At 33.8% G+C, this 11,736-nt stretch overlaps 1 protein-coding gene across 2 annotated transcripts; it reads right to left on the bottom strand.

The window, feature by feature from the left end:
* Window positions 1–3,331: 3,331 nt before the first annotated feature.
* LOC111373474 (ankyrin repeat-containing protein ITN1-like) lies at window positions 3,332–9,258 on the bottom strand. 2 transcript variants are annotated; one of them, XM_022996009.1, is made up of 7 exons: window positions 8,018–9,258; window positions 7,331–7,819; window positions 6,594–6,743; window positions 5,609–5,746; window positions 5,261–5,308; window positions 4,717–5,153; window positions 3,332–4,260 (listed from the first exon to the last, which is right to left on the bottom strand). In XM_022996009.1, the coding sequence occupies exons 1-7, from the start codon at window positions 8,478–8,480 to the stop codon at window positions 3,586–3,588; spliced, it is 2,400 nt and encodes a 799-aa protein (XP_022851777.1). In that variant the 5' UTR covers window positions 8,481–9,258; the 3' UTR covers window positions 3,332–3,585. The 2 variants fall into 2 exon arrangements, with proteins under 2 accessions (XP_022851777.1, XP_022851778.1); XM_022996010.1 differs by lacking the exon at window positions 6,594–6,743.
* Between the last annotated feature and the right edge of the window lie 2,478 nt (window positions 9,259–11,736).

Genomic DNA, 11,736 nt, shown 5'->3' with positions numbered 1-11,736 from the left:
ATCAAGAGATTCTCAAGGCCTATATCTTCATCGAGCCCAGTACAAAATAAATTTACTACACAGCACCAAGATGACTGATGCAAAGCCCCTTGGGTCCCTACTACATCTAGTCCGATGTTATCTTCTATAGAAGGTTCTTTATTGTCTGATCCAACAGAGTATAGAAGAGTGGGCAGGGCACTTCAATATTGTACTTTCTCTAGACCGGATATTGCATATGTCGTAAATCAATTTGTCAATTTATGCATTCCCCACATGAACATCATTAGCCTGTTGTCAAAAGAGTGCTTCGGTATCTAAAGTGTAGTATTGATACCGATCTACTATTCACTCAAGGATCTATTATTCTTCAAGCTTTTTGTGACTCAGATTGGGCCGGTAATCCTGATGATCATCGCAGCACTACTGGATATGCAGTTTTCTAGGGTCAAAATTTGATATCATGGTCTGCCAAGAAACAACCAATTGTCTCCAAGAGTAACAATGAAGCCGAATATAGAAGCATGGCCATCGCCACAGCCGAACTCTATTGGATAAGAATGCTCCTTAAGGAACTTGGTGTCTTCCCACCATACACTCCTACACTATGGTGTGATAACATTGGCACTATCGCCTTGGCCTCTAATCCCATTTTCCATGCCCGCACGAAACATGTGGAAATTGACTACCACTTCATTCGAGAAAAGGTCCTCAATAAAGACATTCAGGTGTAACATATTTCCACCCAAGATCAGATTGTTGATATCTTCACAAAGGGGGAAAACAACCGCTCGTTTTGGTGTACTTCGGTCCAAACTGATGGTGATGATCATCCCCATCACTTTACGGGGAGGGGGGGTGTTAAACCAAGCAATCGCAGCAATCACAATACTCCTTGATCTCCTCCATGCAAGACTACTCATTCCATATCAGTATGGATTCCACAATCACCTCCAACGTGATCTCAGCATCCCATTGACCTCTCCACAATTCTGTCAATCATAACAATTGTAAATTCCATAACTTTAGTGTATTCCATATTTTTGTATACTAAGCTCTACTATATAAAGCCATTGTAATACACAAAAGAATTAAGTTGGTCCTTCCATTTCATCTCATATATCATTGCTGGTTTTACAAATTCTTTGTTGTTTTTAATTGAAAAGAGCTGGTGGTTAGTTTATAAGTGTAAAAAAAAGCATCACCTCTTAAGCTAGCTTTTGGGATTAAGAAGGAAGCTTGCAAATCAATACTCATGCAAGAAGATAAAGAAATTGATTGCTTTGAATAGGTTTAACTTCGAAACACTTCTGTGGCAATTAATTAGAAATGCAACAACAGTATTCTAGTGAAGATTTGGTCCATTAGACTTATTTTCATTTTTTTCTTTGTTTTTCCTAAACCTAGTGACCAGTTCAAAAAGTGGTATTAAAGTGTAGGTCTAAAATTGTCTTGTATTGTAATTCTATTTATTGATTTATTGCATGATTTTATAGTTGAGCGATTCCTAGAGTTGTTCTATGTGTGTATTTGAATGATTGGATTTATTCATGGATGGATGAATGTATGTATGGTTGATGAATGAAATAATAATCAAAATTTTCCATTAAAATGAAGCACAAGGAATACAAGATTATTATTATTATTATTATTATTATTATTATTATTATTATTATTATTATTATTATTATTTGAAGGCTCTAATACCAGTTTGAAGGCAATATAATTTGGAGATATATAATCTAAAATTCACTTCTTATTTTGCCTTAAAAAACACTGCAACATAGGGGTCTATTTATACATACTAAGAATTCAAGATGACTCCTCAAACTATAGAATTCTATGAGACACTGACTAGATCCAATACATGAATCATTATTGAATATGTGAGGTTCAAACTAGTTTATTCAAACAGAATAGGCACAAATAGTCTAATTTAATGCCACAACAATGGTGAAATAGAGTTCATCATTGGCATGTGGATAAAAGGAAAATATTTCAGCTAGTGGAATTCATATGAAATAACACCATGGATACATCAACAATTACGACAACGGAAACCAAAATAAACTAAGAGCACATTTGGGACACCATATTCAATAGTACTATATAGTATGATCGATAAGACTTTAATTTATTTTCTTCCTCGATAGTGGCAAACACTATTTATTCCACCAAGCCAAACATGCTCGGAACTTAGCAAAATAGGATTTCTTCTTAGGTTTATTGAATATCCCGAATCCATAAGTCCGATATGTCATCTCAATCAAGAGAGGGAACTGCAAGAACTTGGAATTTCGCAATTTTTCTCTATTTTCTGATCTTTCTTCCGAGTTAATGGGCCCAAACAATCTGAAGCTTGAATTATATAGGTCCAATTAGGTGCCTTTGATAGCTTCAGATAAAAATTTTGATTTAATTATAGTAAAAATTGAATTGACAGATTGCATAGTTGAATAGGTCAAACTTTACTAAAGTCAGGCATTGATCAAAAGAGAACACGATCTTGATGAGTCAAAATTCGGGATTGTACAAGTCCTAAAAGGAATTTTATTGTTTATATAACGTGGTTCCTTTATAATTTGAATCCTAATCGTGTTGGATAAATGAACAAGGCTATTTAGTTCTACATAAATAAATCTAATGGACCGTGAAAGAACGTACATATTCAATACGAATTCCATTACTTGAGAGAGTTCTTGATATCATAATATTTTCTTGTGAGTTCTTGAGGATTAGGAATTCGATAATTGGTCCCATAAATCAGGTGCAACCAGGTTGTGGAGAAGAGCAGAGATAAGATCTCAGTGTTAGAAGTTTGTAGATCAAGGAAGGAGTAAGTATTCGATGGGATCTAATTTTAAAGCTTGCAAATCAATCAACCTCAATACAGAAGATAAAGAAATTAATTGCTCAGAATAGGTGTATCATCCAAACACTAATGTGGCAATTAATTAGAAATGCAACACATAGTAATCTAGTAAAGATCTGGTCTATTAAACTTATTTTGAATTATTTTTTTTCTAATCCTAACGGACCAGTTTTCAAAAAGTGGTAATAGAGTATAGGTCTAGAATCGTGTGTTGTAATTCTAATTCTTGATTTATTGCATGATTTTATAGTTGAGCGATTCCTAGGGTTGTTTTATGCATTTATTTGAATGATTGGATTTATTTATGGATAAATAAATTTATGGATGGTTGATGAATGAAATATTAATCAATTTTTTCTCCATTAAAATGAGGCACAAGAGAAACAAGATTGATGGACGTTATTTTTTTTCTTTTTCAAGGCTTTAATACCAGTTTGAAGGCAAGATAATTTGGAGATATATAATCTAAAGTTCACTTCGTATTTGCATTACAAAATATTGCTACATGTGCTTCTATTTGTACATACTAAGAATTCAAGATGACTCTTCAAACAACGGAATTCTACGAGACACTTAATTAGATCCAATAATGACAGAAACCAAAATGACAAATTATTCAGAAGAAAAAACACTATGGATACATCATTACTCAAAATGACAGAAACCAAAATGAGCTAACAGCACATTTGGGACACCTTATTCAATAGTACTCTATAGTAAGACCTATAAAATTTTTAATGTCTTTTCTTCCTCAATGGATTCCTCCTTATCAAACATGCTCTGAACTTAGCAAAACGGGATTTCTTCGTATATTCATCAAATATCCCGGCTCCATAAGTACGTTGGGTCATCTCAATCAAGAGAGGAAACTGCAAGATGGAGAAAAGAACTATTGGAATCGTTGTAAGGACGATGATAGGAACGGTGACCCAAGACAAATTCTCATGAAGAATCAAATACAATGCAGAACCAAAGGATGCCATCATGGTAACAATCGAAAGGAACAAACTCGTCGGTCCTGATATTAATTTTGTCGGTAAGGACTTGAGAAAATCATCTTCTGCATAACACGCTGTAAGAATTCCCAAGAAAATCAACAGTGATGTACTTGAACTGAACATCGACAGAGCATTCGAAATCATGAAAATCAAGAATGGAATCCTTTGAGTTTCCAGCATTGTTGGCATTCCTGTCTCATTTTTATTACCACCTGGTACTGTGAAAGCTGTTGTGAACATTACAGCAGCAATTAGAGTTGCCACTATCATGCTTGACCCTGCTGTATTTTTCATCCAGTCCTCGGCTTTTTTGGCTAACTTCTCGTGCTCTTCAGTGAATAAAATTTTCGGTGTTTTGTTGTGGTTGTTTAGTTCCTCTTTGAGTTTGGGTTGTACCATGCTCCCAACTTCCTGCATATTGGAAGAAATAACATAGAATGAAGATTCAATTTCAGATAAGTTAGATGAATGTGCAGCATTAGAGTAAACAAAATATTATGAATTTTAGGGACGAAATCAAGTGCACAATTTTTCATAAATAGATGGTCACAAGACTTGAATTATGTCTTTAATTATTTTCACAATAATATCATATTGAATCATCTCGTCTAAAGTTTAAACTTTCAGAAAAAAGACAAATTTATTTATGTGAATTATGTCTTTGATAATTGTCACCTATTTATGAGAACTGTGCAGGTGTTATAGAGAGGGAACACATTTAATATAAAATTCAAATAAATAAATTTATGATATCTTTCATCAGCTTAAGTTTGCAGAAGAAATGGCTCGAATAACAATCATGACAGCATACATACACATGCATTCACACACACACACTCACTCACGTAACCGAGCAAAATACGTTACCTCAAACCATTGCAGTTCCCTTTGCATTTGTAGTGCTGCTCCAGTTACAATATCAAGTCGAGAAGGAGGAGACAATTTTGCAGCAAGATGTAAATAATTGTTGCCAAAAATATCATACCTCATTCCCATTAAACACTTCTCTTTTTCTAAAGTAAATATGAGGCCAAAAATCTTCTCTTGACGCGATATAATTGCATTCGAAAAAATTGTTCTCCCTTTTTTATCTTTTCTCCATATAATTTCTGGTGCACATTTAATCATTTCATCTATCAATTCAAAAATTCCATTCTTTATGGCATCATTTATTATTTTATCCAAGTCCATTTTTTCGAGCTCCGGTTTGCTCAATTGTAACATTTTTTTAAGCACGATCCTGAGGAATTTCCTAACTTGGACATGGATTGACTTCCTTCGGTATATGTAACGGATCCCTGGAACTGAAAATTAATAAAAATAATATTAAATAACGTTTCATGTGTAATTGATTTTCAGTACACATACACATGTGTAGTAGAAACTATATATATAGGAAGATAATACATACCAATGGACCACAATATCACCCAACCCAATTTGCGCACCAACTCTAGAGCTGCACAACAAGAATTTATTTAGAGGTGTCAAAATGTAGTGTGTTATCAAAGCCTAGGGCCACTTAACATATGAAAGCACAGTCGGACTAGGACATGGTGCAGTCAGCCCAAATCTACCGTTAACACATAGGTCCACATGTTCAAAATAAATTTAAAAAGGCTTAGGCATGGGATGCACTGGCTGATCCAAGCTAGTGAAGGTTCAGGAGTCATACTCGCCTAATTTATACCTCTAAACTAAATTTAGGATGTGTGAAGAAAACCTGAAAAAAGGGGGAGTGTGACATAATCTGATGTACCTCGAGTAGTTAAAGTTAGGCCACCATGTGCCATCATTCCTGCCAAATCTTCGTCGTTTGATTCAGGAATTTGAATGTTGTAATCATGACTAGTACTTGATGTTTGCATTTCTACATGCTCTTCATGTACTCTTACACCTTGTGTAAAAAGTTCAGACAAGGAATACTTTTCAAAACGATCATATTCAACAAGTGAGTTTATGGCACATTTGTATATTGTAGTAGACAGTACGAATAAGAAACTAAGGATCTGTTCGATTGCAAAGATGGAATTTGGGTGGAAAGAAAATAAATTTCAGGGAATTAAATTGTCTAGAAATTGTTTTCCTGTGAATTGTAAATTATTGTGTCAGATTGATATAATTTTCCACATGAAAAATGTTAAAATAAAAGTGTTTTTTGATGTTTGTCTTACTTTGTTTTACATGAAAATTGTCAATTAAATGGATAGAATTTACTGGTATTGGGGATAAAATTTGTTTCCATTGCCAAAAAATAAATAAATAATGGGAAAATCATCTATTTTTTTGGTGTTCGTTTGTCTTTGTTTTACATGAAAATTGTCAAATAAAGGGATAAATTTTTTTACAATAATTCTTAAAATTTGTTTCCATTGTAAACGAAAATAATAATAATAATAATAATAATAATAATAATAATAATAATAATAATAATAATAAATAAATAAATAAATGAAAATTAAAAAATTGCTACAGTAACCCAGAAAACGAATTCTCACCAATGTGGTGAGAATTCGAATTCAAGAAAAAGATGGAAAATGCTAACGTGGTGGCCAAAGGTGGAAAATGAATTCCTTGAAAAATTTTGTCAATCAAACAAGTCAAAAGTGGAAGTTAGAAGTAGTTTTCTATTTTCCCTAAAAAAAAAAAAAGGGCTATCAAACAGCCCCTAAACTTTATCTAAATGTACCCTTATGGTACATTGTTTGTGAATGAAATTAACAAGTGACCAATTACATACTTACAGTAATAGATCAATTTTTTCCAAAATGAAAGTTCAGTCCCACTAGGAAATGCTGAAGGCCTTTGAGCCAATAATTTGAGAGCGTAATTGTCATTAACATCTGGGATAACACCCAGCTGTGGATACTTTTCCAATAGCAACAAAGCAACATCTACAGTAACAAAATAGCCAGAATTAGGTATACATCTCTAGAGAATTAAGCCCAAATCTCAATTACGATGGCAACTTTTACTAAAACAAAATAAAAAAACATATAGCCTCCATTTGACAAAGTTATAAATCAATTTATAAAGAGGAATAGTACTGGGACCCACTAAATTTTTGAAAGTAATGAATAGGAATTACGAATGTGTGATTCAAATTAATGCTTAACTTTAACTAGGTTTATTAAGCATATTATAAGTTATATCCAAACAGAAATTTTCAGTGTTTCATGCTCAATTGGAGAAGCACGTTGTGAAACAAAATTACCACCAACAAAATTGAAAATCCGATGTATACGCATTACTATTACGTTTATCTACAATTGACGAAATTAATAGAGAGCCGATCATGCTACATTGCCATGGAATTTTAAATTCACACTAAGCAAACTCTGATTAGCAATTAGACAAAAAACTATTTTAACATTACCAATCTTAATATGCCATCTTACCCGTGGCACAATTCCATGGCAATATCCCAAGGGGCTTTATCCTCATAGAGCATGATTAGACTCCACATTATGCATTCACTTACCATAAATATCAGCACTAATAAGGTAATTAAGTAGTGTGACTCCATTTGCACCCTTTTCAGGACTCAGCACATCTTTTGCCATCTTATTGTATAAATAATGAACCATGCCCTTCTGTCTATACAATGCAGCCACCATCACAGGAAGTTGTCCATATTCTTGGCCTGCAGTTTCTATTGTAACTAATTCTTCGTTCTTGCTTACCATTTCCTTAGCCAGTTCTGTCGCACCACATATTGCAGCAAAAGATAAGGTTGTAGCTCCATGTTCATTTTTCAGTTCTAACTCTTTTGGGCCCATCAATTTTACAAGTTTTTTCACAATTTCAGTTTGTCCAGATAAAGTTGCCATGTGTAGAGCTGTCTCTTTGTGTGATGAAACACTTTCAGTAAATGGTAGTGTCTTTTCCTGAAAGAAACCTTCTATATCATGCCAATTACCTTTTTCAATTGCCTCGTATAAGGGCCCATATTCAAGGTACTCGCTCAACCCTGCAAACAATGAAGTCGGCCTAAATGTGACGGAGTTGTGTCAAATGCAGATTTCACTAAATAAGAGAGAAGATTGGCACCACCACATTGTTCTTTGCTCATTTTTTAATGATTGAGAACCTATAGTGCAATTTCACATTTCTTATAACACAATAAAATTTTAGACGGCCTAGTTCATCACAAAGATTGAGAAATTACCATTATCTTCGACTCGACTTTCTTTGTCATGATCTCCTTGTTCTGCCAACTGAGTCCATACGTAGTTAGCATTAATGTCGGCATTTTTAAACTTCGAATATATTGCTTGTCCACATGAAAGTTGAATTGCATGCAAAGCCAAAGCATTCTTTTTCTTCCATTTTTCATGCTCTTGTTTATTTGTCTTATCTGGTTCAATCTCCTGAGCAGAGACAGCACCCCAAAGCCCATTCCCAACTAAATAATTTGTCAAGCAATTTTTCCAGCTTATAAAGTTATCCTCAGTTAGCTTCTCTGACACAATTCCCAGACCCGCTAGATTTTTCCTTCTATCTGTTCGCCAATCAAAATGAAAGTTCAGTGATAAACTTAAAAAAGAATTGATGACTAAATGAAACAGTGATGTAAGTTGGATGACAAGCAGTGCTTTCAAATTATTTGAGAAAGTTGAAGTGCCCGGCATTGTAAATGGACCACAAAAGGTAATATATTCTTGATTACTTCATGAGTTTTATTCAAATCACAATATCGAGAATGTTAAATGAACTAGAAATTCAATAATAGGGCTCGAGATGAAAAGGAAAATTGAGAAAAAAAACACTATAAACACACCAAATCATGCAAAGTAAATTAAAATCATCTTACTTGACTTTAATTTTGTCATCTTCTCTCATTGGGATAACACTTGTAAGTATGCTATGACCATCAAGAAGAGCAATCAATCTTTATAGATGCATAATATAGAATTACTCTATGCTTAAGTAAGGTACATTTTTTATTTATTTACTTTTAGTTTTTATCTTTTTTCCTTTTTTTTACTCTTCGTTGCTGTCCGCAGAACTGGTGTATTCCAACAGAAATTACTCTCAACTTTTTGGAGGGCCAACAATGTGCTTCACATTGTTGTCCACAGAACTGGAGTATTATTCTTCTTTGCTGTCCATAGAATTGGTGTATTCCAAGGAAATTATTCTTAACTTCTTGGAGGGCCAACAATGTGCTTCACATTGTTGTCCACAGAACTGGTGTATTATTCTTCTTTACTGTTCACAGAACTAGTGTATTCCAAAGAATTTATTCTTAACTTCTTGGAGGGCTAACAATGTGCTTCACTCAATGTTGTCCATAGAACTAGTGTATTATTCTTCTTTGTTGTCAATAGAACTGGTGTATTCCAAAGTAATTATTCTTAAATTTTTGGGGGCGAACAATGTGCTTCAGTCAATGTTGTCCACAGAAATGGTGTATTCCAAAAGAAATTATTCTCAACTTCTTGGAAGGCCAACACTGTGCTTCACATTGTTGTCTACAGAACTAGTTTATTTGAAAAAGAATTTATTCTAAACTTCTTATAAAGTTATCCTCAGTTAGCTTCTCCAGCACAATTTTCGAGTCCACTAGATTATGCCTTCTATCTGTTCGTCAATCAAAATGAAAGTTCAGTGACAAACTTAAAAAAGAATTGATGACTAAATGAAACAGTGCTGTAAGTTAGGTGACAAACAGTGCTTTCAAATTGTTGGAGAAATTTGAAGTGCCCGACATTGTAAAGGGACCACAAAAAGTAATATATTCTTGATTACTTCACGAGTTTATTCAAAGCACAATATCGAGAATGTTAATTGAACTAGCAATTCAATAATAGAGCTCAAGACGAAAAGGAAACTTGAGGGGAAAAAAACTCTAAACACAACAAATCATGCAAAGTAAATTAAAATAATCTGACTTGACTTTAATTTTGGCATCTTCTCTCACTAGGATAACACTTGGAAGTATGATATGATCATCAAGAAGGGCAATCAATCTTTATAGACGTAATTCACTCTATGCTTAAGGTACATTTTTTATTTATTTACTTTTACTTTTTGTCTTCTTTCCTTTTCTTTATTCTTCTTTGTTGTCCAGGTGTATTGCAAAAGAAATTACTCTCAACTTTTTGGGAGGCCAACAATGTGCTTCACATTGTTGTCCACAGAACTAGTATATTATTCATCTTTACTGTCCACCAAACTGTTATATTTCAAAGAAATTAATCTTAACTTCTTGGAGGGCCAACAATGTGCTTCTAAAGAAATTATTCTTAACTTTTTGGAGGGCCAATAATGTGCTTCACTCAATGTTGTCCACTGAACTGGTGTACTATTCTTCTTTGCTATCCACAGAACTATTGTATTCCAAAAGAAATTATTCTCAACTTCTTGAAGGTCCAACAATGTGCTTCACATTGTTGTCCACAGAACTGGTGTATTCCAAAAGAAATTATTCTCAACTTCTTATAAAGTTATCCTCAGTTAGCTTCTCCGACACAATTCCCAGACTCGCTAGATTGCCTTCTATCCATTCGCCAATCAAAATGAAAGTTCAGTGATAAACTTAAAAAAAATTGATGACTAAATGAAACAGTGATGTAAGTTGGGTGACAAGCAGTGCTTTCAAATTGTTCGAGAAAGTTGAAGTGCCCGACATTGTAAATGGACCACAAAAAGTAATATATTCTTGATTACTTCGCGAGTTTTATTCAAACCACAATATTGAGAATGTTAAATGAACTAGAAATTCAATAATAGAGCTCGAGATGAAACGGAAAATTGAGAAAAAACACTATAAACACACCAAATCATGCAAAGTAAATTAAAATCATCTTAATTGACTTTAATTTTGTCATCTTCTCTCACTGGGATAACACTTGTAAGTATGCCATGATCATCAAGAAGGGCAATCAATCTTTATAGATGCATAATATAGAATTACTCTATGCTTAAGTAAGGTACATTTTTTATTTATTTACTTTTAGTTTTTATCTTTTTTCCTTTTTTTTACTCTTCTTTGCTGTCCACAGAACTGGTGTATTCCAACAGAAATTACTCTCAACTTCTTGGAGGGCCAACAATGTGTTTCACATTGTTGTCCATAGAACTGGAGTATTATTATTCTTTGTTGTCCATAGAATTGGTGTATTCCAAGGAAATTATTCTTAACTTCTTGGAGGGCCAACAATGTGCTTCACATTGTTGTCCACAAAACTGGTGTATTATTCTTCTTTGCTGTCCATAGAATAGGTGTATTCCAAAGAATTTATTCTTAACTTCTTGGAGGGCTAACAATGTGCTTCACTCAATGTTGTCCATAGAACTAGTGTATTATTCTTCTTTGATGTCCACGGAACTGGTGTATTCCGAAGTAATTATTCTTAACTTTTTGGGGGCGAACAATGTACTTCACTCAATGTTGTCCACAGAACTGGTGTATTATTCTTCTTTGCTGTCCACAGAGCTGGTGTATTCCAAAAGAAATTATTCTCAACTTCTTGGAAGGCCAACACTGTGTTTCACATTGTTGTCCACAGAACTGGTTTATTCAAAAAGAATTTATTCTCAACTTCTTTTAAAGTTATCCTCAGTTAGCTTCTCTGGCACAATTCCTAGACCCGCTAGATTATGCCTTCTATCTACTTGTCAATCAAAATGAAAGTTCAGTGGTAAACTTAAAAAAGAATTGATGACTAAATGAAACAGTGCTATAAGTTGGGTGACAAACAGTGCTTTCAAATTGTTCGAGAAAGTTGAAGTGCCCGGCATTGTAAAGGGACCAGAAAAAGTAGTATATTCTTGATTACTTCACGAGTTTATTCAAAGCACAATATCGAGAATGTTAATTGAACTAGCAATTCAATAATAGAGCTCAAGATGAAAAGGAAACTTGAGGGGGGGGGGGGGGGT

The sequence above is a fragment of the Olea europaea genome, unplaced genomic scaffold (assembly GCF_002742605.1).
Source record: "Olea europaea var. sylvestris unplaced genomic scaffold, O_europaea_v1 scaffold1136, whole genome shotgun sequence".
In the NCBI taxonomy this organism is placed as follows: domain Eukaryota; kingdom Viridiplantae; phylum Streptophyta; class Magnoliopsida; order Lamiales; family Oleaceae; genus Olea; species Olea europaea.
The sequence above is the reverse complement of the archived record's forward strand: the minus strand, read 5'-3'. Positions and strand labels throughout refer to the sequence as shown.

Bases quoted from the DNA above. Each gene is read 5' to 3' on its own strand.
- LOC111373474 (XM_022996009.1), bottom strand. From the start codon at position 8,480: ATGCCGGGCACTTCAACTTTCTCAAATAATTTGAAAGCACTGCTTGTC. The intron at 5,747-6,593 runs GTAAGTATGTAA...TTTTTACACAAG, and splicing joins GAAAAAATTGATCTATTACT to GTGTAAGAGTACATGAAGAG. The intron at 4,261-4,716 runs GTAACGTATTTT...TCCAATATGCAG, and splicing joins GGGAACTGCAATGGTTTGAG to GAAGTTGGGAGCATGGTACA.